At 37.4% G+C, this 26,509-nt stretch overlaps 1 protein-coding gene and 1 long non-coding RNA gene across 27 annotated transcripts in view; one reads left to right on the top strand and one right to left on the bottom strand.

The window, feature by feature from the left end:
* The window catches only part of DST (dystonin), a 372,684-nt gene that overhangs the window by 299,687 nt on the left and 46,488 nt on the right, over nt 1-26,509 (top strand). For all 25 annotated transcript variants that reach the window (XM_047859452.1, XM_047859460.1, XM_047859447.1 and 22 more), the window contains 11 exons: nt 439-523; nt 1,737-1,978; nt 2,877-3,083; nt 13,023-13,142; nt 13,339-13,446; nt 15,465-15,683; nt 19,564-19,767; nt 20,959-21,190; nt 22,077-22,303; nt 24,201-24,323; nt 24,454-24,555. In XM_047859452.1, coding sequence (XP_047715408.1) covers nt 439-523; nt 1,737-1,978; nt 2,877-3,083; nt 13,023-13,142; nt 13,339-13,446; nt 15,465-15,683; nt 19,564-19,767; nt 20,959-21,190; nt 22,077-22,303; nt 24,201-24,323; nt 24,454-24,555 — 1,869 coding nt within the window. The remainder of the gene's footprint in view (nt 1-438; nt 524-1,736; nt 1,979-2,876; nt 3,084-13,022; nt 13,143-13,338; nt 13,447-15,464; nt 15,684-19,563; nt 19,768-20,958; nt 21,191-22,076; nt 22,304-24,200; nt 24,324-24,453; nt 24,556-26,509) is intronic.
* LOC125165937 (uncharacterized) lies at nt 34-17,489 on the bottom strand. Of its 2 annotated transcripts, none has more exons than XR_007152268.1 (3): nt 17,406-17,489; nt 16,120-16,198; nt 34-231 (listed from the first exon to the last, which is right to left on the bottom strand). It is a non-coding gene; the product is annotated as an uncharacterized LOC125165937 (long non-coding RNA). The 2 variants fall into 2 exon arrangements; XR_007152269.1 differs by lacking the exon at nt 34-231 and adding an exon at nt 13,460-13,557.

The raw sequence follows: 26,509 nt of genomic DNA, 5'->3' as shown, positions 1-26,509 counted from the left end.
TTTCTAAGTCTTTCTCATTTCTGGATTATTTTATGTTCTTATGATTTAGGGGAATTGCTATACCCAAAAAAAGACTTTGCCTGTATATACAGATTACTTCTAATGGAGTCACTTTAAAAAGAGATTGAATTTATCCAATAGCCAGATTCCCCCCTTTCGTTTGCTATTTTATTGTTGTACATGAAGACTCATAATTAACAGGTAGTCCAATATCTTCACAAAGTCTGTTTTCTGAAAAGGAGAGAGCGTGTGAATTAGGGTAGATGAACATGGGCCATGGTGGTTTAAAGAGAAGGCAAAAATCAGGGAACAGGGATTAATAGTTGAAAATGGGAGGTGTCTACTTAAATCTCTATGAAACACAGAGTTCTCTAAGATTAACCAAAGCTAACTGTGATTTTTTTCCCCCCCAACATAAAAACCGTACCTGTGTCTTAGGTTCTGCAAGAGGACATCCTACTCAGAAAACAAAATGTAGATCAGGCATTACTAAATGGTTTAGAACTACTGAAACAAACAACAGGTGAGAATCTTTCAAATCAGATCATCATGCAATTAGCATTTTTGCATTGCTTTCTAAATATTTTAGGGATAAGAGAAAAACAAAATCCTTTATAATTCTGAGGCCACTCCAAGACTTCATTCTGCAGAATTCTTTGAAGACTGATCCAAGGGGGTTTTGGGATATGAGCTCACTTTTTTTCTCATGATCTCACTTGAGTTCCTAATGGAAGTTGTGTGTATTACTCATAGCACATAGCAGGGTTACATTCATTTTCCACTTGCGGGAGGCAGTTGTTCTGCATGAGTACGCAGGTTGTAGACCAGTTTTTAAAATTTTAAGATAGTTTGCGTTCAGTGACAAATTCTCTGGCTATACACACACTTCATTTCTCCATGCTTACGCTTACTAAGAAAACAGATACAGTCTAATTCGTTTTAGTAATTCCTTTGGCCACAGGAAAGTTTCACTGTACCTGTGTCCAGTTAGCATCTGTATTCAAGTATGGGCCAGTAACATTCATTGTGAGTTGCGAGGGGTTCACTGTAGTGTCTAGAACCTTGAACCAGGAGTCTGAAGCCCAGGATGCAATTTCTCTGGGTGTCTGAAAATGAGGTAGAGGAGAGCGAGGACCTAACTGGAATAGTGCAGATGAGTTTATTATTTTTAATATATACACATTCACATCCCATACACATGTACCACGTACACACATGTGCACACATTTGCATATATACATATGCACATGCCAGACGCTGGTCTAAACGCTTTGCAACTATAAACTTGTTGAATTTTTATCACAACTTTATGAGGTAGATTCTTTCATCCCTGTGTAATAATGAGTAAACCAAGGGCACAAAGAGGTTAAGGATCTTGTGCATGGTAACGAGTGGCAAAGTCAGTGTTGGAACCCAAGCAGTTTTTACCTCCTGTGCTTGAAGTCTGAAAACGCCATATAGTTAGTTGTGAAGGTGGTGCTTTCCCATAACTGCAGGCACTGTAACCCCTTCCGGTTTTATATTGGCATTTTCAGAGCTGTTTAGATTTGCCAGAAATCCCGGGAAGGATTAAAACCTAGAAAAAGGCTTCTCTTGGGTCAGATCATCTTTGGAAAAATGTCTCTCCTCCCTCCCCTCCCTGAGAAAATCTCATCAGTGTACAATAATATCTGAAGAAACCCTCCCTCTAGCTTTTCTTTGCTTTCTCGAGATATAACACGCCTTTGAAATTTTAGGTGATGAAGTTTTAATCATTCAAGATAAATTGGAAGCCATTAAAGCAAGGTACAAAGACATTACTAAATTAAGCACGGATGTAGCCAAGACCTTGGAGCAGGCACTGCAGCTTGCCAGGCGCCTGCACTCCACACGTGAAGAGCTCTGCACCTGGCTGGACAAAGTGGAGGTGGAATTACTTTCATACGAAACTCAGGTTCTGACGGGAGAAGCAGCAAGCCAAGCCCAAGCGAGACAAAAAGTAGGCTTTTATTTACGCATTTTGGATCCGTTTGTTACCGTTTAGGGTGATAGTCTCGTGTCGTTACTAATATGCTGAAGGATGCCTTGATGGGGACCCAATAGAAATTGGCAGGAGATCAATTGTGTAACACTTCGAAGAGCCCAGAGATGAAAGCCCTGCATTTATAATTTGTTTCCAGAGTCTTATGGTTGGGAGTATAGTTTATTACACAAGAGACAGAATGATGAAAACAGAAAGAAAAAAAAAGTCATTGTTTCAGAGATACACATAATTTGCTTAGAACAACAATATTTATGTAAGATAGATGCGTAGCATGAGGTAGCTTTTCTACTTATATTGCAGAAGTGGTATTCTGTCATGCTGTTTTCTTTTCAGAGATAGCCTCTGTTTTATCATCCCTGAAGTATGATCACATGTGGGTGGAAGGGAGCCGGGGAGGTCAGGCTCACTGAGCCTGTAATGATTCAACAGGGATGATTTAAAGCCACTACGTTCTCATTTTGAGGGTCACTTAGTTCTGGCTTGGACTTTACTCTTTATTTTACTTTCCTAGTACCTGATTACTTAGAGGTTACCAGAAAGCAAAGAATAATACATGTGAACCTGCTTGGTTTTGTTTCCCGAATTTTAAACATTTATATTAAAGTTCAAAGATAAAATCTTTGCCGTGTTGACAAATGAATTGTTCTTTGGAACTCCTCAGGAAACACTTTTCCTTTTTACAAAATAGCTCTAAATAGCAAAGGTTTCTAGAACTTAACTGAAACTCAGGGACCAATGCCTGGCATAATTGACCTGCAAAGGATGTTAGCCCTGAGGACAGTTAAAGGAAAAGCCTGTTCTAACTCTTAAGCATTACCCACAGATTTGTATCTTTTCTGAATTCTGTTTCCAGGAACTGAAAAAGGAAGCTAAGGACAGCAAAGCCTTATTGGACTCCCTTAACGAAGTGAGCAGTGCTTTACTGGAGTTGGTACCCTGGAGGGCGAGGGAAGGACTGGAAAAAATGGTGGCCGAGGACAATGACCGCTACCGATTAGTGAGCGACACCATCACTCAAAAGGTGGAGGAGATCGATGCGGCCATTCTGAGATCACAGCAGGTAGGGACAAGCGGTTTGTTGTCTAGGCAATAAATTTCCCCCAGTGGTTCTCAGAGCCTTTACCTGAACAAAGATTTCTATTAATAGTGTTTCCATTCATTTGTTATGCTTCAAAAATGAAAGGAGGGATTTGAAAAGATTTTGGGTTACTTTGACATCTGAGTGCGAGGCAGGGCAAGGCTAATCTGTACATTGTTAACAGCCATCTGCCTCATTGTAGCCCAGATTTATACCCTTACCAAATCGGTCACTGGGAAGATCAGCCCTGCTTTCCAAACAAAGTGCTTTTCGCTTACATATATGTGAATTGCTAATGCTAATTTTATGCCTTGGCTAAGTCTAATCTGTATGTGAGTAAATATTTTGAGTTATCACATAAGTCCACACTGACTATTCATTTACATACAGCAATGGCAAAGAGAGGCTGTGTTCTTTCTAAAAAGGAAACAGTTGTGTTGGTGATGTCGTGTTTTTTCTCGACTGAAGAGGGGGGGGGGGCGGCGGGAAGGGTTGTTTCTGACCTGTCTGTGACTCATGCAGAGTTTAGAGTTCCAGAGAGTTTTGTAGGCACCCAGCCCTCACCACAGCTCCCTCAGAAAACTCTGGGTGATGAGTGGGGTCCTGGAAATAGAAATTTATAATATGTGTTTTGATTAACTTTTATTGACTATCTCAGACTATTTACATTAAGTCATCAGACTCTTACTGCAGACCTTCTGTGACAGGATTAGTGTGCTATTGCAGGGTACTTCAGAGCAGAGCTCTGGAAGGCACATAACTAAGCCTTTACTAGTACATGCTGAACACCAGAGCCACAAACCAAGCAGATTGTGTGGGAGCATCCAAAATTAATTTTCTAAGGTTGCTGTAAAAGTGTAATTTATATAGTTCTGTATTATAATTTATGTGGCATAATGCCTCACTCCTCATTTCAGGGCCATGCTCTAGAATCACAAAAGCTGATGAAATACAATGATAGCGGAAGGCCTGCCTTAGAAATTTTTGTGAGGGAGAGCATTCATGCCTGAGGAATGTATTTGCATGACTTCAGTTTTCAAAGTTCGGCACAATCTGTATGCCTCATTATTACAGGAGGATAAATGTATTTATCTGTGAAGTTTATTCAACTGTATGAAAACACTGGATTTTTTCCCCAAAACTTATATCCACATTTCAGAATTGGCACTGAAGATTTCCCTAAATAGCAAGACTACTATTCTGTACTCTTGGAGTATGATTTTTCTTGAGAGGTTGACTGTGGGTGGTTAGTTCAGTGAAATAAGAGCATAAAAAGGGCAAGATGACAGGTTGAGCTTGTATTTTTTTAAATGTTTATTTATTTTTGAGAGAGAGACTGTGAGTGGAGGAGGGGCAGAAAGAGAGAGACACAGTCATTATAGAAAATTTTAAGATTTTCTGAAAGAATACAGGAAAAACTCATGGAAGAAATAGTGTGTAAATAATATGATCTCTATCCTTCCAGTCTTCCTTCTGAGAGAGGAAGACCTAGTGTCTTACTACCAATAAGTCATACAGCTAATGCTAATGCCACTGATATTTTCTGGTTGTTCACATGTTTCTAAACTCATAATTTTCAAGTTTATAAAGGAGCTAATTTATGACTGAAGTCATTTCATAACTTTGCTCACTTATAAATATTTGGAATTAGCACCAGAGTACAGTTTGGCACTAAAATATTTGTTTTCTGTTTTCACAATAATAATTCGTCTCTGCAGTATAGAAGAGATGGTGCAAAAATATCTGGAGACTCGGATGTTAGCCACACATTTTGTACTGTTTTAAGGTGTATAAACAGACCAAGCACCATTCTGTGTCTCTTCTCCATCTAAAACAATGGACGTGATCTGACCTCCGTCCCATCTTTTTAAATTTTTTTTTTCAACGTTTTTTATTTATTTTTGGGACAGAGAGAGACAGAGCATGAACGGGGGAGGGGCAGAGAGAGAGGGAGACACAGAATCGGAAACAAGCTCCAGGCTCTGAGCCATCAGCCCAGAGCCCGACGCGGGGCTCGAACTCACGGACCGCGAGATCATGACCTGGCTGAAGTCGGACGCTTAACCGACTGCGCCACCCAGGCGCCCCCGTCCCATCTTTTTAGACATACCTATAGTCACATACAATTTGTTTTATTAACAGCTACTCCTTTCCAGGTCCCTACCTTCAACATACCCACACCCACAAGTTGACAGGGTAGGATGTATGTCTTGAACACGAAGTGGTAATTTTTACACTTATAGATTTGATGCTTTGTTTCTTAATAACCTGGCTAAATTAGATTTTAAATAACTGAATGTTTTGTTTCCAAGTAAATTTCTATTAAGATGTTTCACCTTTTGCCCGGCATTAAGGCTGTTTGTATACAGATCTACCTCCTGTATAATGTTATAACCTGCTTTTTGGAATTCAAGAAAAGCATAGGGACTTTGTGAGTCAGGTCACTGTTGCAGAGTATATTGGCTTCCAAACATCGATGGGAAAGATGTCTAGGAGTGCCTGGGTGGCTCAGTCAATTAAGCAACTGACTTTTGATCTCAGCTCGGGTCTTGATCTCAGGGTCGTGAGTTTAAGCCCCGTGTTGGAGCCCACTTAAAAAAAAAAAAGAAAAAAAAAGATATCCAAGAAAACATAGAAAAGAATTAGTTTGAAAAGGACAGGGAAGAGAGCATGCAGATGTCTAGTAATTGGCATGACTTTGTAACCACCCTGTTTAAACAGAGTTTTTAGAAAAGTTCTGATTTGATGTGGTTAGATTTTTTATGGTTATCCTATATGATAGTAACAGTTTTGAGAATATGTGTCACTGAATTTTGAAATCATGGAGGCCTATGACAGAACCCTTTATAAATTTGAGTAGTAGTTATTGCTGTTTGAAAAATCATCAAACTGCCTCTATTATGGACAAATGAGTGAGGACTGTATGCATCTGACTCTACAGATTGGCAAGCATTGACATTCTGAAGAGAGTATGCTTTTTTATAAGAATTAGGCCCATTCATTACTTTTAGGAAATATCTGAGGAGAACAAGGCAGCTTTAGTAAACAGTGATGGTGAACTTTATAAACAAAACAAAACAGGTCTCTCCTTCTCACAATACATGCCATCATCTGAGTTAGAAACTGTACATATTTTTGCCTGTTAAACCTGCACGAAGTAGCATCTTTTTGTTGCTTTTTGTTGCTTTCTTTCTCTAATTGCAAATTGAACCAAATGAGCAATGTGGAAATAGGGGGAGGCACTTTCGCTTAAAAGATGTGCAGACTTATAGCCTGAATTCACACCATTGTGATTGTTTTAACCTCAGAGAAGTTCATTGTCCTTTGCCTCATATTAATATGCACAATTGTCAGAAGTTGCTAAAATGTGTGTATTTCACGGGATCTGGGAATCCCAGACACTCTTCAACAGTTCTAATTGCTTGGCTTGAGTGGCCATAATGACCCTTTTATATTAAAGGCATGTAGGTTGGTGATTTGGGTGCAATTAAAATAAGCAACTCATCAGGTCATTAGGAATCAGCCTTGGAAAAAAAATAACACCTGTTTGTTTCTTTTAAAGAACTAGTAGGAAACCTCCCCCACGGAAGTGAGATTAGTTTAGACCCTCCAGGTGTTGGGGGTGGGAAAATATGGGCTGTGTTATGAATAATGCAAAGCAAAATGGAAGGAAATGCTAATCAAGGAAAAGTGATAAGATCCTCAGCCGGGGGAAGGGAGTAAAAGGATGTCCTTGAAGTTAAGGTTCACTTATCATTTTGCCTTTCTTAAGCCTCTATTTCCACTTAAAAGAAACCCTCTAGATAAACACAAAAGTAGTTTGTCAGAGACTGGAGAAATGTTTAAGAAGTTAAAACCTACTATTTATTGACGGTTGTGGTATATGAGCCATTTTTGGTGAAATTGCATGCATATTTTGAGTTCATGAAGCCCGAACTGTATACGAGCACCAGTGATAGGGCAACTAGCAATGCAGTCTCTGGGGTCAGACCACCTTGGTTTGAGTCTCAGCTCCAACATTTACTAGCTGGGTAAGCCCTGGTAAGTCAGGTAACTTTTCTCTACCTCAGTTTTCTCAACTGTAAATGGAGTAGATGGTAATACCCAGATGATGCAGTTGTTGTCAGGATTAGAGAAGATACTGCATGTGAAGCACTTAGTGTGTTCAGTAAAATGCTGGCCATTTTTGTTTTAGAGTGTTTTTCAGGAATCGAGATAGCCAATTAAAATGTCTTTCACTATTAGGGTCCCTGGCTGGCTCAGTTGGTGGAGTGTGCGACTCAATCTCAGAGTTCTGAGTTTGAGCCCCACGTTGGGTGTAGAGATTACTTAAAAAATAAAATCTTTAGGGGTGCCTGGGTGGCTCATTTAAGCACCCGACTTTGGCTTAGGTCATGATCTCATGGTTCGTGGATTTAAGCCCCACATGGAGCTCTGTGTTGACAGCTCAGAGCCTGGAGCCTGCTTCGGATTCTGTGTCTCCTCTCTCTCTGCCCCTCCTCTGCTTGTGCTCTGTCTCTCTCTCTGTTTCTCAAAAATAAATAAACATTAAAAAATTTTTTTTTAAATAAATAAAATCTTAAATGTCTTTCACAGTCTTGTTGGAAATTTCTGAAATACTGGTTCTACTATAATAAGAGTTATAGTAAGTCAGTGGTTAGATTCCACTGATAAAACCTAGTAGAATATTTCCTAGAATGCAATTATGGATGGTAATATTATCTACAATTTATTTGAAGTCAATTTCTGCTACTTGAGTGAGCAGTAAACAAGTTTATTAAATTTGGTCTAATAAACTGGTTCTCCATATTGTTCACATTGTAAAATAAGCAGCCTTTATGGTCTATTAGAAATGTACACATATAGTCATTCGAAAGTTTATAGGTGTAAATAAAATGCCTTGCTTCCCTGTAAATTGCTTAATGAAGACCCTGGGGCTATTCCATTTGTTGCTAAACAATAAATATTTGCTAATTTAATTAAAAAAATCTCAAAAGACAGGAGGGAAATTTCTGCTTGCAGTCTTGTTTTCTTTTAGCAGAGCAAATATTTGCCTTAGTTGAAGAAACAGTGTTTTAGTTTCAGCTTTCCATTTTGGCAACTTAGATGGTATCCCCATACTATTTTTCACTGGATTCTTTTTTTCTTTTTTTTTAAGAGAAAGAGAAATAGATTTAAACTAATATTAACACTAATAGGCTGACTTTATTTACTAGGACTGTCATATAAGTGCTGAAAATTGCCTGATCACAAACAAGCGGAGTGGTTTGTCACTTTGTTTTTTCAGGGACCAGTAGAGGAAAAAAGTCATTACTGTTAAATTTTATTCAGATATCTTGCAGCACTTGCACTCAGGTACAAAGGCCTGGGCTGTTCTGCCCAGTTTCACATTCGTTAAGGGAATCACATAATAAAGTTTTACCTTGAAGTTTCATTGTATATATCTTGAAAGTGAATAATCTAACTATGAAGGCTCTTCTACTTGTTTTTCATGAGGATTTCTTTTTTCTACATTGAAGCTCCTGAATTAGTTGAAATTTTTTCCTTTCCTTTTCTTTTTTTTAAATTTTACTTTTAAGTAATCTCTACCCCCAACATAGGGCTCAAACTCAATACCCCGAGATCAAGAGGCACACGGTCTACTGACTGAGGTAGCTAGCCAGGTGCCTCGAAATGTTTTGTTTTGTTTTGTTTTGTTTTGTTTTGTTTTGTTCCCTTTTCTTTTCTTTTCTTTTTCACATTGGTGAATAATTGCTAATGAGTAGTTCCGTTTGAAACTAACATCATAAAAATTACTGAACCAGATTAAGATACAATTTTTCATATGGTCTTTCATATGGATTCTTTTCTGGAAGCCACATTGTTCTGGTTTGTCCCAGTAGCAGAAAAAGTAACGAATCAATGAAAAAAAAACATTTATTAACACTACTGTCTGCAAACCAAGAGCCTTTTCAATAAGTTTTATGAAAAATGTGGCTTCGCTAAAAAAATAATGTATAAAGTTATGAGAAATACAGGAAAAATGAGTAATTCTGTTTGAATGTATAAATGTACACACAGTCATTTTAGAAGTACTGCCCTTATAAAGGAGCTCACCCCAGTCTGTGGACTAAAACTCTGAATTTCTGTCTGGAACAAGTTCAGCATATCATTGGTCCTCTTAAATGTGTGACACTTGAAGGACAGCCCAATGTGGCAAATGTGTTCCAATCTGCTGTCCAGACACTATGCTAGTCTTAAAGCAGCCTGATTTTGCATCGTGTTTCTTTGTTTGTTTGTTTTGGTAGGTATTGGTTTCTATCAGATATTATTCAGGCAGCAGTTTAGAGGTTAAGGAAAGGTCTGTTAAGCCCTATCTCCTCCTTCATATCCTTATGCAATTGAGTTTTTTTTTTTTTACACCTCTATTGTATTCCTTTTTTTTTATACCTCTATTGTATTCCTGGCTGGGACCCATTATTTACATGATTACTAAATTTTTCTTCTATCTGAACCATTGACTAAAAGAAACTGACCTGCAAATAGCGTCAGTATTTATTTACTCATTCATTATTTGGCAAAGGTGAAAACAAGTGGGTTCATGATATATAGGAAAAAACTATAATAATTTATAATATTATTAAGTATTTTTCACTTCTATAATTTGTTATTCTTTCTTTGTGAGATTGAAAGTGTAACATTACTCTTAATCAGTGCTATTCAAGTCTGTGCCAGGTTACTGCTGGCAGATTATTTCCTTATAATTAAGGGAAGTCCACTGATAACGCTTGGAAAATATTATTTAAAAATAAATTATACCCCATGGTGATGAGGGTACAGAAAAACTTTCCTTGTGGCTGCATAAATCAGTATATCCTACCTGAAGGGCAGTTTGGCAGTATATTATCTAAAAGGAAAATGTGAACTGGAGCTCACACAGAGGTTTTCCACACAGACCTTTTGTTGTTGTTGTTTTTAATTAACTTTTATTAAGATACTTGTAGATTCACATGCAATTGTAAGAAATAAGATAGAGACAGTCACACTGTACCCTTTACCCATTTTCCCCGGTGGTGACGTTTTGCAAAAGTATAGTACAGTATCACAGGCAGGATGTTGATGTCGATGCAGTCAGATACAGAACATTTCATCACCGTAGGACTACCTCATATCTCCCTTTTATAGCCTCCCACCTCTGCTCCCTCCTAAACTCCTGACAACCAGAAGTTATTTCTGCATTTCTGTAATTTTATCATTGTTTAAAATATTTGAGGGTTTTTTTTTTCTACAATCTCTTTTTCTTCTCCTTCTGAGACTCCAACAACAGGAATGTTAGATCTTGTATTATATAGTTCCACAGGTCCCTGAGGCTCTATTGATTTTTTTTTTCCTCCAGTCTGTTTTCTATTATTCAGCTTGGGTAATTTCTGTTGTTGTGTCTTTTGCTTCACTGATTCTTTCCTCTGTGCCCTTCATTGATCTCATCCTCTGACCTTATTTGTTATTATATATTTAAGTTCTAAAATTTCTATTTGGTTCTTTATATATCCTCTTTCTTTGCTGAGGATTTTTGTTGCTAACGCCTTCTGATTTTTCACATTCATTTCAGTGGTGTTTAAAATTGCTCATTAAAGCATTTTTATCATTGTTCCTTGAAAATTTTTGTCAGACTGTACTAACATTTCTGTCATCTAGGTATCGGCATCCATTGATGATCTTTCTTTAGTTCAGTTGGAGGCCTTGGTTCTTGCTGCTAACTTAGGAGTTTTGGGTCATAATTAAACTTTCCGTTTGGACTGGCCTCCTCAGGCACCACTCTGGCAGAAGAAGCTGGGGGTACTGCCGGGTGCAAGCAGAGGTCTACGTTCCCCACTCAGCCTCTCGTGACACCTGACAGGGGTGCTCCTCATCTCTGCCGGCTGGGAGTAGGGATTAGACCTCCAGCTGTCGGAGCAGTCTTTTCCAGAAGTTCAGTGAAGGTGGCTACATTAACCACAGAGCCATGGTGAAAATCCTGACTCTCCACTAGGCCTTCTCTGAACCACCCCGGAGGAGATAGGGAGGGGCAATTCATGACTGCTTGTGGGGGCTCCCCACATGATCTCCACTGATACTGTGGGCAGGAGCTTTGTTACTGGCCAGTGGCACCAAAAGTTGCATCTCCCTATTTGGCCTTCTCTGAAGTCACCCTGGCAACAGTGCCAGCACCTTGATATGTAGGCTCATGAGCGCGAAAGTGTAGGCCTTCCTTGGCATGAGTGTGGGTGAGACCACAGCCTTTTTTCCTGTGGAGTCTAGACAGAGTGGTTATTGTTTAAAAGTTCTGTGTCTTGCTAGGATGCCCCTTTCCTGGTCATCTGGCTGAGGAGGCAGACTTCTCTTGGGGTTTTGTCTGTGCCTCTTGGTGTTTCCGGGTTCCATTTTTTCCAGTGTCCAGTCTAGGACGTGTGAGGCAAGAAGAAAACCCAGAGAATTCACCACTGTGTGTTGTTCCCCGGGCACCAAGGTCCACAGCAGTTGTGCTGTCTTCTGTCTCCTTTCACAGTCTTATGTGTGTTTCGTATGTAACGTGGGCGTGTATGTAACGCCTGGGGATTTGTAGGTGTGCTTACGAGGAACAGGGAAAGCACATCTCCATCTTCCCGTGAGTCTGCATTGTGTCGCAGAGTGTTTTAGACGTATGAATTATTTTCTAACCTAGTATCTTATCTCTACTCTTCTCTCTCGTCACTTATATATCCCCTGCTCTCATTTAGATTTCCAGATTCTCTTGAAAAATTAAAAGTTCTGGCAGTACTGTAACTGAGTGCTTGCAATGTCTGTTTCCCATTAAATCTTCCAACTAAGGCCAATGTTAGTTACCATTTACCATTGGTGCTTGTGGGAGCACTTTGCTCATTTATGATACCTGTTTGGTCCTAGAAGGCATCAGGTTCTGTCTCATGCAAGGTAATGAAGAAGTTCATGCTCTTTGACTTGGTAGTTAACTTCTAGGAATCTACCCTGAAGAACTAATTGAAGATGCCAGCAGAGATTTATATTTATTACAGGTCTGTTTATATAATAGCAAAAAATGCAGTGTGCCTAAATGAAAATATCCACGTATGCTAGAATACAATGATGTTATTTAAAATTCACATTTCAAAGAATATGACATAGGAAATGTTCATAATAAATGAAAGAGCAGGATATGAAACTGTTTATACAGTATTAGCCCAGACTTTTATAAATCTTTTTCAACTTCTGGAATAAAATTCACTAAAATACCAACAGTATTAACTCCAGGTTTTAATTTTCTTCTGTATATTTTTCTGTACTTTATGAATTTCTACCATGAATTATTGTTAAGATCAGGAAAATAAAACCTCGTAAAATATTTAAGAACGCTCTTGGAAGTGAATTATTAAATGAGATATAAAAAATTTTACATGAGACATTTGCAGGTATACTCTACATACACAATCATACTTTGCACATACATTTATACACACATAGTATGATAAATAAATGGGAATATTTCATGAGTTTTGCTAGGAATCTTATATGTCAGTAGCGGAGTGCTGTCTGCATATCATATGGATTAAAGTGATGAATGCAGCGATTGAAAGATGATACCCACTTTCTTAGCTGTTTAATTTGGATAGTACTCTTACGGAGGAAATTCTTATAACAACCAAAAAGAAGGTAACAGACTTAGCTGTCCCAGAATAATTAATGCCATGTTACAGATTCAATGTGTTTTAAGAGCGTGTGTTTAATTATTCTGTGGGAACTTCTCCTTTATAACTTGAGTGATTACCATGAATTATTTCAGGATGCCATAAAGAGATAAGCTCAAATTTTCCACTTGTGTAATTAGGATATTTTAAAAAATCTTAGGTAGGTATTTTTCTGGCACCAGTTACAGGAACTTACTGACCTAATTATTCATCTTCTGTTTAGTTTGACCAAGCAGCTGATGCTGAATTATCCTGGATTACTGAAACCGAAAAGAAATTGATGTCTCTGGGTGACATCAGGCTTGAGCAAGACCAGACCTCTGCTCAGCTGCAGCTTCAAAAGGTGAAGAAGTACATTTCCAGTTATATCAAAATTGCTTGTTAACGTGCTCCAATCTAGAACGTGGGATTGCATGATTTACTTTACAAGACCCTTCTAGTGTAACTTGGTATTTTTAACTACTTTGCCTGATTGTTTTCATTTTAGTCACACAGCCTCTCTCTCTCTCTCTTTTTATCTTTATTCTGGTAAATCACAGAAATTCACCATGGAGATTTTGAGACACAAGGATATTATTGATGAGCTTGTGAAATCTGGACATAAAATCATGACCACATGCAGTGAAGAGGAAAAGCAATCAATGAAGGTATAATCTTGTCTGTGTGGCTGCTGCTGAGACCCTCAAATAAATGGCATGCATTGAGTGCTCAGTCCTAGAGCAGCACATTTTCTTTATCCACAGCTGCGATTTGGACATCTGAATCATGAGATTTAAATAAGGCATTTTTTCAAACTTACAGAGTAAAAGTAAAAGGAATATTCCTTAAGGGAATCACCCTGGGGACACTTTTTTTAATAGACACTAAAGCTATTAAAATTTGCATCCTTGAATAACTGGCACACATTAAACATTCAGTTAATGTTAGCTGTATTATTGCCATTATTATTGGTATAAATTATCACTCTATATATCACCTGTTGTCTGTATGCTTCAAAATATATGGTTCTCTTTAATGCTGAAATCCATTCTGTATAAAATTTTGGTAAGCTGTACAGGAAAAAAATGAGCTGAATAATTAAGAAAGCATCTGGTTTCTAGACTTCTAATGATCCTTTAAATTGATGGAAAATCAGTCACAAGTAAAAATGTTTAGTTCAATTCACATTCAGACATCTCAGCAGACTAAAGAAATTAATGTATACTAATGCTTCTGATAGGAAACTATCCCATAGCAAAAAAAAAAAATATGCAAATGTCTATGCCTAAGATTACTCTTTAAATACTACGCATTGGTTTCAAGGTGTACCATGGACAAAGTAATAGAATGTAACTGTATATTGATACTACTTTTATTTATTCTGGCAATTTACTTATTTATAATTTAATCTTCCCTGTATTATTTTTATAAAGACTGACATGAAAAATAGAGATCATCATGAAATATTTTCTGTGTCATTCTGTGGTTTATTAGATTCCTGTTGTGCTTTATCTTCTGCTATTAGTTTATGATGTAAATTTATACCGTAATCTAGATCACTATGATCACCCCATAAAATACAGTGTATAGTATAATGTTCTACTCTGATTCTAATGTATGCAATTAATTTTGCTAGCAATTCCTCTTATAACTTCACTTGTGAGAGGGAGTCTTTACTTTTGGCCAGAAAGTAATGTTAATGTCGCTAGACTTATATGAGACTTGTTTTCTAGCCCAGAAAGCCTATAAGACCTAGAAGGATAGTTGAAGAATTTGGCTTATTATGTTTGGAGAGCTCATTGTCTTTTTCATAAAAACCTGAGTCTGTTTATTTATTCATATTTTGGGTTTTGTCACCTAATATTTCTGACGGGGGGAGGGGGGATGCTTGTTCTCTGTCATTAAATCCCATGATTTTTGATGATAATATAAAAACCTGTTGTGTGGATATATCTTGATCTCCAGTTGTACTTTTATGGTTCCACATTTTTGCTATTTTTTACATATATATGTGAAAGTTTTTTTTGTTGTGGTAAGATACAACATTAGCATAGAAGGGATTATTATTCAGCCTTAAAAAGGAAGGAAATCGTGCCTTGTGCAAAAATATGGATGAACCCGAAGGATCTTTATTTTTCTTTTTAAGATTTTATTTTTAAGTAATCTCTACACTCAATGCTGGGCTCCAACTTACAACCCCGAGATGAGGAGTCAGATGCTATACTGACCAAGCCAGCGAGGAGCCCCCAAAGGGTCTTTTTAAATTTAAAATGAATGTTTATACATAGAAATAGTTACAATCTAAATACATTTTAAAATTTTTAATTAATTTATTTATTTTTGAGAGAGAGCAAGAGCATGAGCATGTGAGCAGGGGAGGAGCAGAGAGAGGGAAAGACAGAATCCCAAGCAGGCTCCACACTGTTAGCACAGAGCCTGATGCAGGGCTCTATCTCACAAACTGGGAGATTATGACCTGAGCCGAAGTCAAGAGTTGGATGATTAACCAACTGAGCCACCCAGGCGCCCCTAATCTAAATAGGTTTTAATGATTTTTTTCGTTTAACATACATCTGTGAGTGCCTGCTTTGCACTAAGCATATAGTGCTAGAAAAAACATTCTGGAGTATATGTGCTGTTTGGCCTGTTTAGCCAGCTAAGCACATTTCATTATCTTATTTTCTAGAAAAAACTGGACAAGGTGTTGAAGAACTATGATGCCATCTGCCAGATAAACTCAGAGAGGTATCTACAGCTAGAACGAGCACAGTCCCTGGTTAACCAGTTCTGGGAAACATATGAAGAACTTTGGCCATGGCTGACAGAAACACAAAGAATCATCTCTCAGCTTCCTGCCCCAGCCCTCGAATATGAAACTCTAAGACAACAGCAGGAAGAGCACCGGGTAAGCTGGGTATTAAAGAGAATGTTGTGGGGCGCCTGGGTGGCGCAGTCGGTTAAGCGTCCGACTTCAGCCAGGTCACGATCTCGCGGTCCGTGAGTTCGAGCCCCGCGTCGGGCTCTGGGCTGATGGCTCAGAGCCTGGAGCCTGTTTCTGATTCTGTGTCTCCCTCTCTCTCTGCCCCTCCCCCGTTCATGCTCTGTCTCTCTCTGTCCCAAAAATAAATAAACGTTGAAAAAAAAAAATAAAAAAAAATAGAATGTTGTATTCCCCATTGAAAGAGAACCACGATGGTTATGCTGTTTTTCTAGTATATGTGCTGCCAAAGTGAGCACTGGGATGGTGTTTTTTAAATGCAGTTAGATGTTTTACATTATTTTGGGGGGTTTTAGCAATATTGTATTCTGGTCTGCACAGTTGCTTACCTCATATTGCTCACCTGTTTTCCAGGGTTACAGTGAGAAAGACTCATGTGGGGAGGCCACATTGTGTATGTCATCAATTACATCCCAGCTTTCCTAGAATAGTATGAAGTATAAGCCATCCTGGTGCAAAAGCAAAGTGCTCATTTTTAAATGTTAGCGAAATAAGCTTTTTGAAGTACTTTGAATTGATGCATGTTGAATTGCTTTTAATTTACATATGTCGACTAAGTTTTATACTTAATATGTATTGGTTGGAGACATCTAGAATATAAGCAAATAGTAGAAATACATCAAAGCGGCATCATACAGACAAGGCCATTGAGCTTGGAGGAAATTGACAATATGACAGCGTGTCAAAACACAAATAATGTAAAAGCTAAGTCAGTGAGAAGGGAGAATGCTAAAGGTGCAAAGACAAGTTGTTTCCCATTTTTTTTAACCTTATGTGCATGGAACTCTTTTGATGTTTGTTTTTGCTCCTATAAGTGTATACGATTAAGCTAGAGAGTATATTTACATCTACAAATATATCATGTTTTAAACATAAATAAAATGGCATTATGAAGCCCTCATTTCAGCAGCTACTTAAATATTAACATGGCTTAAAATTTTGCAAGGGTTTGAATGAGAGAGAGGGTTCAAGACTGTCAGAAAAACTCTGGAGTTGTTGCTGTCATGGATGTGTGAACCTAGTTGCTGTCTCCCCGATCTATACAAATGTACTCTGAGATTAATCATGTGTGTGTGCAAGTGTGTGCATGTGTGTGTGCGCGCACACAGGAAGAGTTTAACTCAGTGGTGTATTACATCATTGTTTGAAGAATGTGCCACCCTTATTTTGTTTGTTTACTTTTTTAATGTACTGGCACTGAGGAATATCCCTAAGCGTTTGTTTAGAAGGGCTTTAGTCAACACTTTAATGCAAAATGGAAATTTTAAGTTCTATCTAAAGCAACAGGAGAAAGACCTAGAAATTATGTAGAATTGAATTTAATTTTGGTATAAAGGTTTATTCGTGGCAGAAATCCTGATGCCTATCCACTGAATAAGTTTTAATATAAAATGTTAACGTGGATTTCTTCAATTCTGAGGTGAGATTTGAGCAGCTGTGTTTCTGTCATAACATCAAATAATGGAATGAGATTATTATTGAATTATTACTGAATTTCAAAGTGGAATTAATTTTCTCTTTTTAGCATAATCTTTCAGCTCTCAAATGTACAGTTTTATGTATAAAGGAACTACAAAACTTTGTAGCTGAGTCTTCAAATTATTCAACTAAATTATTCATAATATTTACAGCCTTGTAGAACAGCCTTTTTTCTGCAGCTCCACAGCCTTATCCTCTGCTGTATTTGTTTGGGAAGATCTTCTAGTTCATTCTGATCAGGAATGAAAAATGGCTCCAAGAACCAGTTATTATATGGTAGATACATTGAGGTCACACTCATTATCTCCACTGTGACTCGACCCGTATGACAGTATGTTGCCAAGAATCATTTTGTTACATATGAGGCAGAAGACATCACCCATTGGGCCCTTTCTCCACACACACACCCAAGTAGGCATCTGGTAGTACCAGATGTTTAAAAAAGGAATGGTCTGAAAAAGGGTCATCTCAGTACTTCCCAAACTAAGGAGTTTCACAGTGGTGCTACACAAATGAGATCTACCTAGAAGCTAGGCAACTGGGGACATCTCAGCAGAGATCTCTCATTTTACCTGAGAGTCTCTTGATAACTCAGAGTGTAAACTTGATTTACCAACATGCCTTGTAGAGTACTGAAACCAGAATGTGTGTAACACATTGCTTTTTTGTGAGATTGTTTATTAGCTGTTACTACCATTATTACCCCCATTCCTTAAGGCAGCATGAATAGATGATCTCATAATATGAAACAAAAATAAGAAAATCTCAGCCTGGACCACTCAGGAGCTAGATCACAGACATCCTTATGAGCAGCATGTTAGATTAGGACCAACCCCTTCTTTTTTTTTTAACGGAATTTATGTCTATTTAGCTGTTTTTTAAGAGTTTGGAGACCATCTTCAGAAAAACTTCAAAAATAGCATTGTACTCAAAAATACATCATTGTAAATTTAAAAAAATAAAAAAATAAAATTAAAAATAAATAAAATAAAGGATTTAAACCTTGAAAAAAAAGACATCTTTGTTAATGATATGTCAATTTCCTTAATAATTTTCAAAATAATTTATATGACTGATTTTACTGAGCACTTTCAATAAGTATCTAGATATGTGGCTATCTTGGCGATTCTTCTTGATGAATGATAGAAATTAAAATGTTTACAGGAGAAGATTGGTAGCTTTTCTCTAGACTGTCTTTCCTGAATATAATTTCTCTCAGAGAAGTTTTTGTTAGGGGCTAGGTAGCAAATAATTTGGAGATAAACCTTCTGGTGAGGACAAGAAGCTTCTGATTAAGGATCCTAATCACTACTGTGGTACAAATGGAAGGCGTCTCAATGGTGCAGGGAGGCTAGCCTAAGAGAGACCTGGAAGCAAAGATGGATGTAGCTTTGGATCCGGTCCATGAACCACTGCTCAGTGGAGGCTCTGGGTTCTATGGAGTATAGATATTCTAGATTTATTTGTCTTCCTAGAAGGAATGGGGCTCCATTACACACTCACTTATTGGCATAAATATCATTGTATCTCTTGATTAGATGACATTATGCAAGATATTTCATGTGTCATATATTTTTCTTTAAACACACCTTACCAATAATGCTCAGTATACAGACATGTCTGATAGATTGATTGCCCTGTAGCCTTTAACGTTTTAAAATACAGATGGATTTATTCATATGTGTATATTATAGGTATCACATATATACATATAATGGAGTCATACTTAGGTATATGTAATGTAACCTATATATACACATTTTATATTGGTTTAAATATATACATAACTACAATGCCTTATGGCCTTATATCCTCTTAACTTTTTCTCTTGTCATTATGTCTGCCTTCTGCTGAACTTCTTTCCTTTTCTTTCCTTCCCTTCCTTCCTCCCTTTTAAAGAATTTTTGCATATATCATGAGTGTACAGAAAGGGACACCGAGAGTTATGGCTTAATCTCTATAGGTTGGGGACATAGTGAATTCATAATTCTTTATGTAATATGACCCTTGTCAGAGTGTGTACTGCTCTTGATAGGAAATGCATAATGAACTGGGATTCATTATTTCACTCAACGAGCAGTTTTGTACGTACCCTTAAAGAGACTTTGACGTGACCAGACTATTGTTTATTCTTTGTGTCAGGGGCATCTCTTGCTGGCAAGGAGCAGTATGAGCCGTCCTGTGTTAAATGCCTTGTGATGGGAAGGGTGTTTGGAGTTTCTTGCCAGCTGGATGCATTGGGCATGTAGACAGCTGTAATATGGAAGTGTGACCCTGAGATACTGAGAAGCTGTTTGGTTTGTTATAGCAACTGCGAGAGTTGATAGCCGAACACAAGCCTCATATAGATAAGATGAACAAAACTGGGCCACAGTTACTGGAATTGAGCCCAGGGGAAGGCTTTTCTATCCAAGAGAAGTACGTGGCAGCTGACACCCTTTACAGTCAAATTAAAGAAGATGTCAAAAAGCGAGCCGTGGCATTGGATGAAGCTATTTCTCAATCTACTCAGGTAATCATTTATACCAGAAATATGACTGAGTTCGTTTAAATGGCAGAGCATGGAAAAACATTTTCTTGGATCTCCTGATTAAATTTGAACCAGAATTATTTCACTACATTAAATCTGAGTACTGATGTTTTTGCCTCTCAAAAGGGGTATTTGCTCGGTCCAATCCTTATATTTCTCTCTGCCTGCTTGCAGATACAATACAAAATAATTTTCAATGCCTTAAAAAACATACAACTGACATCACTGTTCAAATATTTAATTAAGTGTCCATCTAAAGTAGAATGGAATATTTGCCACTGGGAGAGCTAAAAGAAAAGTGCTATTATCATTATTAATGAGACACTCCCATGAAGGCAATAAGAAGAAAGACTGTGTAGACTGAATTAGAAGGAAACAATGTAGAGTTGGAAATTCATGTTTTTCTTTTTTTGAAAATACCTGTTTTCAAGAAGTTGAATTGGAAATTACCTACAGATTTTCCATCTGCACAGTTGGGCTTTTGTTATTATATACACTGACAGTGGAGTGGGCCATTTTTCATAATCCTGAATGATGATTCTTTTAAAACTGAGGAGAGTGTAAAATCCATGACTGAACAAGGTTTTATGACTTTGCTTTATTGCCCATGGTACCTTTGCAAACAAAACTTTAAAATTCTTTCATGAATCTGATTATGTGTTTGACCATGAATGGAGCTCAAACTTCTGTTCTGTCAGGGAGGTTTTTGTTTGGTCTCATTTTTTAACATTTTTCAATTCAGAAAATTTAGAACTTAAGAAATTCATGTATTCTAATAAAAAATGTTCTTGAATCTTACATTTAATAATATAACGTTTTTAGGATGTCAAAATAATGAGTATAGATGAATAAAACAGTTTTGATAGAGAAACACACAGTTTATTGGGCTTAATTTTTAAAATTAATTTGAATTATGATAAAATGAGGCAACAGGTAAAATGCTGATGTCAGCTAGTCCGATTATATATTAACGTATGCTGTTTCTTTCTTTTTTTAACGTATACTGTTTCTTAACGAATACACTCATTTGGGTAGATATGTTAACAAAGTAGCTAAGATTTAATTCTTGATTGTGACATTAACTATATGGGGTTTTTTTTTGTTTTCATTTAAATATGACATTTGATATCACAGGCCTTTTCCCCATAAATGACCCCTTTGATTCACTTCTAGTTCCACGACAAGATAGACCAGATCCTTGAGAGCCTGGAACGCATCGTGGAGCGTTTGAGGCAGCCGCCTTCGATCTCAGCTGAGGTAGAGAAGATTAAGGAGCAGATCAGTGAGAATAAGAATGTGTCAGTAGACATGGAGAAGCTACAACCATTGTATGAAACACTTAAAAAGCGGGGAGAGGAAATGATTGCGAGATCTGAGGGCACTGACAAAGACATATCTGCCAAAGGTAATAATTTCAGAATAAGGAAATAACTGAACTTTACCTTTAAAATAATTCTAAATAATTCTAAACATTTAGAATTGTCCTGGTGTTTACGGACGGTCCAATTGCATAACAAAATGCCAGAGTTTAGAAAAGGTACTACCATTGGGGTTGAAGAGCTATGTACAAAAATCCCTTGTTAATGTTTTTCTGTGTTACAAAGTGTGCCATTATGCAAAAGCCATGTGTTCTTTGGGACTTCGAAACCAGTTTTTCAAAGCATGATGCTAAGGGACAAATCTAGGTTTTGTTTTTGTTTTTTTTCTCATTACTAATTACACACTACTTTTTATAATGCGTACAACAGACTGGGTATCCTGTAGCCACAAAAATGGCAACCACGACCTTAGCCAGCCATCTTAAAGATAAGAGCTGGGCGTCAAAAGGAAGAGTACATACATGGATTAGTGGAAGTTTATAAGGTTACTCTAGAAACAAGCCCAAAATACATATCCTACACTGTTATATTCCTGAGACTGAACAGACATCAGTATTTTTGATTTGGAGAGCTTAAGTGGTTATTTCATTTTCTTTGGAATGAAGGTCAGCCTTGGTGAACTTCAAACTTGGTAAACTTAGGTCTAGTCTGAGCTCACTTACCCTTGAGTGTCTACTTTTGTCAGAAAGAGCCTTGGTTCAGGAGGAGTAGGATACCCTGAGAGCTTGCATTTGTCTAGAATATGTTATATTGGGTCTAGTGATACTCACTAGACTGTGGTCAACTAAAATTGGGTCCAGTTTTAGATACTTAGCAAATTGAATCACTGTTTCTGTGTAAACTAAAACATTCTGCTTTATTGCTTAAATGGAGGCTAACATATTGCCTTTTTGATACTATTTTGTGCCATAGCTGTTCAGGATAAGCTTGACCAAATGGTTTTCATTTGGGAGAACATACACACACTTGTGGAAGAAAGGGAAGCCAAACTACTGGATGTAATGGAATTAGCAGAAAAGTTCTGGTGTGATCACATGTCATTGGTCGTAACCACTAAAGACACACAAGATTTCATCCGGGATCTGGAGGATCCTGGAATTGATCCCTCAGTAGTAAAACAGCAGCAAGAAGCAGCAGAGGTAAGCAGAAAATCTCCTTTAAAGTAAAAAAAAAAAAAAAAAAAAGTAGTAATGAAACCTGGATTCCCTTGGTAAATATTTGGAATTACTCTATTACAGTTTATATTTGGTTCCAAAAGTAGAATGCATAGTGATATAGTAGGAAATAGATTATACCCACATATTTCACTGAGAGAGTATGTATTTTTAAAGTTTCCCTTCATCTCAACTCCTCCTGCCTTATTTCAGGCCCTTGTTCCCTCCGTTTTTGGCTTCTGAAGTAATCCATAGTGGTATCCCTACCTGCAGAGTCTTTTTCCTTGCCCGACTTCCAACCTTGTCCTCTCTCTAGATCTACTCTTACCGTATCGCCACTCAAAACCACTCGGAGGCATCCACTGCCTACAGAATGAAATCCAGACACCCGATAGTAGTGTCCTGGCCTTTTACATCCCAGCATAGCCCATGCCTGTGTTCTCAAAGCCATTTGGTTGAGTGCTGCTCCTTTATTAGAAAGTGGCTTCCCCTGACACTGCGGTGTGCTCTTTCTAGTCTCTGTTATCTTTGCGGATTAGTTACCTCACCCTCGTATGTTCCTACCACTCTTCTGGCAAATCCCACTCAAACTTCAAGGGTCATTTGGGTTGCAAGCCTTCATGAAAAATCTTTTCTTGCATACTTAGGAAAGTTTGTCTGTGTTCTCATAATGCTGTCCTCATGCAAAGGACTCTACACATAGTATAACTTACTGATTATATCTCTCTTTTTCCTAATGGACTTTGATCCCCTTGAGTGGAATAGCCCTATTTTTATTTATATCCCCAATGCCTAGTTTGGGCTTGGTTTATGCTTATTAAATGTTTCTTGAGTGAATAAATATATTTAACCAAGAAGATTAAAGCAGAAGTAGTACACTGCATTTTTCTCCTATTTTTTTTTTGTAGTTTATAAGTCCTAGGGAAATGACATAATAAGCTAGATTATCTTAAATCTACTAACATTGTTAATTTGTTAGAAGTTTTTGAACTTGTGCTTTACTTTTGCTTTTTTAAGTTCTATTCTTAACAACTTTAAAATATACAATGCAGTATTATTAACTACAGTTACCAACCTATACATTGCTTCCCATGACTTCTTTTTTAACCAATGGAAGTTTATACCTTTTGACCCCCTTCACCCATTTCTCCCACCCACATCCCCTGCCTCTGGCAACCACCTTATCTGTTCTCTCTGTCTGCAAGCTTGGTTTGGTTGTGTGCATAGGGATAGGAATACTTTAGATTTGTTGTTGTTGTTGTTGTTGTTGTAGATTACTCAACCTCTATTTTAAATGTATATTGCCAGGGCATCTGGGTGGCTTGCTCACTTGAGTGTCTGACTCCTGATTGCAGTTCGACTCATGAACCCAGGTTCATGAGTTTGAGCCTCACATCTGGCTCTGCACTGACAGTACGGAGCCTGCTTGGAATTCTCTCTCTCTCTCCCTCTCTCTGCCTCTCCCCTGCTCATGCTCTCTCTTTTCTCTCAAAATAGATTTTAAAAAACTTCAAAAAAATAAAGAAAAATATAAATGTATATTGCCCAAACTATTTTGTTTCAAAAACAAAATCTATCTCTACACTTTTCATTGTTATTGATATTTAAAGGAGCTTGTTCTGGTATTTGTTATGTAGAATTAATTCTTTAAATATTGTTTTTAGAATAAAACATGTTTATTACAAAGGATGCTGTTTTTCTTTAAAATATTTCTTCTTTCTTATTCAAAAGATTGATCGCAGAAAGTTAGAAAAGAAGAAGAAAATAAAATTGATCATAATCCCACTTCCTAGAAATAACTCTAATTAATGTCTCTGTGTCCATCTTTTTAGTTCCCGTGTGTTTTTGCTTAAAACTCTCAGGCTGTCATTTCTTATTCTAGGCCATTAAGGAAGAAATTGATGGACTACAGGAAGAGCTGGATATAGTTGTCAACCTGGGTTCTGAACTCATTGCTGCGTGTGGGGAACCTGATAAACCCATTGTCAAGAAGAGTATAGATGAGGTACAGCTAGTGTATTTCCTACTCTCATCAAAATGCTTTTTTAAAAAAGATTTTGTTTAAAGCACATTTGGAAAAAATAGTTGCAAACTTAATAAATGACACTAAAAGAGTTCTGATATTTATATTGTAGTTAAATTCAGCCTGGGATTCTCTGAATAAGGCTTGGAAAGACAGGGTGGACAAACTTGAGGAGGCAATGCAGGCTGCCGTTCAGTACCAGGATGGACTACAGGTAAGGGCGTTGCGGCGTGTCTCCTGGCAGGAGAATCGGGCTGACTGACGTGTGCGGATTTACACATTGACACCACCCCAGCGCTGCAGATACGTGTGCAGTAGGCTCACCTACTTCAGTGTATGTTTTGCCGTTTGGAAGGTATTTCTGACACTGGATAGATGTGTGGATTTATGCACACATCTCACTACATTTTTACACACACAGTGCAATTTACTTTGAAAAGAAAAATTTTGATTTTTGGAAAATGTTAATGGTTCCACACCAGACAGTGAAATGAGAGCTGAATCGGAGTTCTCTTCTAAAGTTGAGTGGAGTAAGATGAAAGGAGTAAACACTATCTAAAAATATCCCTGAGTTTAACTAAAGTCAGAAGTAAAAGAGATTTGATTTGAAGCCAGTGTTCCCCGTTGAACTAAAATAGATTTCTGTTTCATTAGGTCATAATCTGTTGTGTAAAATGTTTTTCTTCCTTTCCATCCACGTAATTCCTTTTCACGGTTGTTTTTCACACCCCTTAACGGTTCTCATTCAGTTTATTAACCATGTTTTAAAGTTTCCATTTTCATATGAAAAATTGTCTTGTTGGTGGAGGCCAGCTCAGGGACATTTCTCTCCTTACCTTCTTCAGCTTTATTCCATTTCCTAACAGGCTGGCCAGTGTTGAATCTGTCAACCCTCCTACCGTATGGAAAAAGCCCTTCTGAGTATTTCCATAACACCAAGTGAATATTATTTTTAAAGCTCAGATGAGAACATCTTTTCCTTTTTATTATGCCATTCCATTTCTATATTTGTAAAAGTAAATATCAGAAGCCAGGCTTCATGCCAGTTGAAAGTGTTTTGAACTTTGGAAATATATGAAAAAATTCACCACAAATAATATCTTATATAACTTTCCTCCTTCTCCCACTTTTTAACCAAAGAGTTAAATGATTGGTTAGGTTTCAGTGGCCAGGAACTAACTAGTCAGGCTCCAGCCCTCAGTTTGTGGGAGCAGGTCATGATTTGTATGTATTATTAATAAATGACTGAGTTGTGCCCTCTTCCATGGCTGGAGATGGCACTGCCACCATTTGCAGCCTTTTGACCTCAGGAGCCATTAGCCACAGAGGTCACTGGCTAGGTGCTATGACTTTCCTTTTTTTTTAATTTTAATGTTTATTTATTTATTTGTTTTTGAGAGACAGAGAGAGAGGGAGGGAGAATGCAAGTGGGGGAGGGCACAGAGAGAAAGGGACACAGAGAATCCCAAGCAGGCTCCATGCCGTCATTGCAGAGCCTGATGTGGGGCACAAATCCGCGAACCATGAGATCATGACCTGAGCATGAAATCAAGAGGGAGGCTTAACCAGCCAAGCTACCCAGGTGCCCCGAGGCACCTTAACTTTTACTCTCTCATTACCCCTGCTAGACAGACAAGGCCCATTATAGGTTAGGAGCATCATCTGTGGGAATGAAGGGCCACTTGATTTATTAAATAGCTGAGATTGGCTAGAACGAGATGTTGAAAGGTCCAGAAGCTCTAGGCATTTCAGGGTTTGACTGTAAACTAAAAAAAAAAAAAAAAAAAAAAAAAAAATATATATATATATATATATGTTTTTATTAATTGAAGAGCTAAAGGTATGCGTGGGGTTCATTAATTTATCGGAGATTGTATTTTTATGTTCTTTATTCATGCGACTCTTGACACAAATTTATTTTACATAACTGAAGTATTAACATTTTGATTGTGAAACTGGTTTAATATAGCATAATTACATAATAAGCAGCTTATAAGTTCTCATTAAATATATATGTATAAATAAATATATATAGATATATATGTATAAATATATCTATAGATATATATGTATAAATATATCTATAGATATATATGTATAAATATATCTATATATATCTATATCTATCTATCTATATATAATTTCCCAGGTTACTGCTTAAGTTATTG

This window comes from Prionailurus viverrinus, chromosome B2 (assembly GCF_022837055.1).
Source record: "Prionailurus viverrinus isolate Anna chromosome B2, UM_Priviv_1.0, whole genome shotgun sequence".
Taxonomy (NCBI): domain Eukaryota; kingdom Metazoa; phylum Chordata; class Mammalia; order Carnivora; family Felidae; genus Prionailurus; species Prionailurus viverrinus.
The sequence above is the reverse complement of the archived record's forward strand: the minus strand, read 5'-3'. Positions and strand labels throughout refer to the sequence as shown.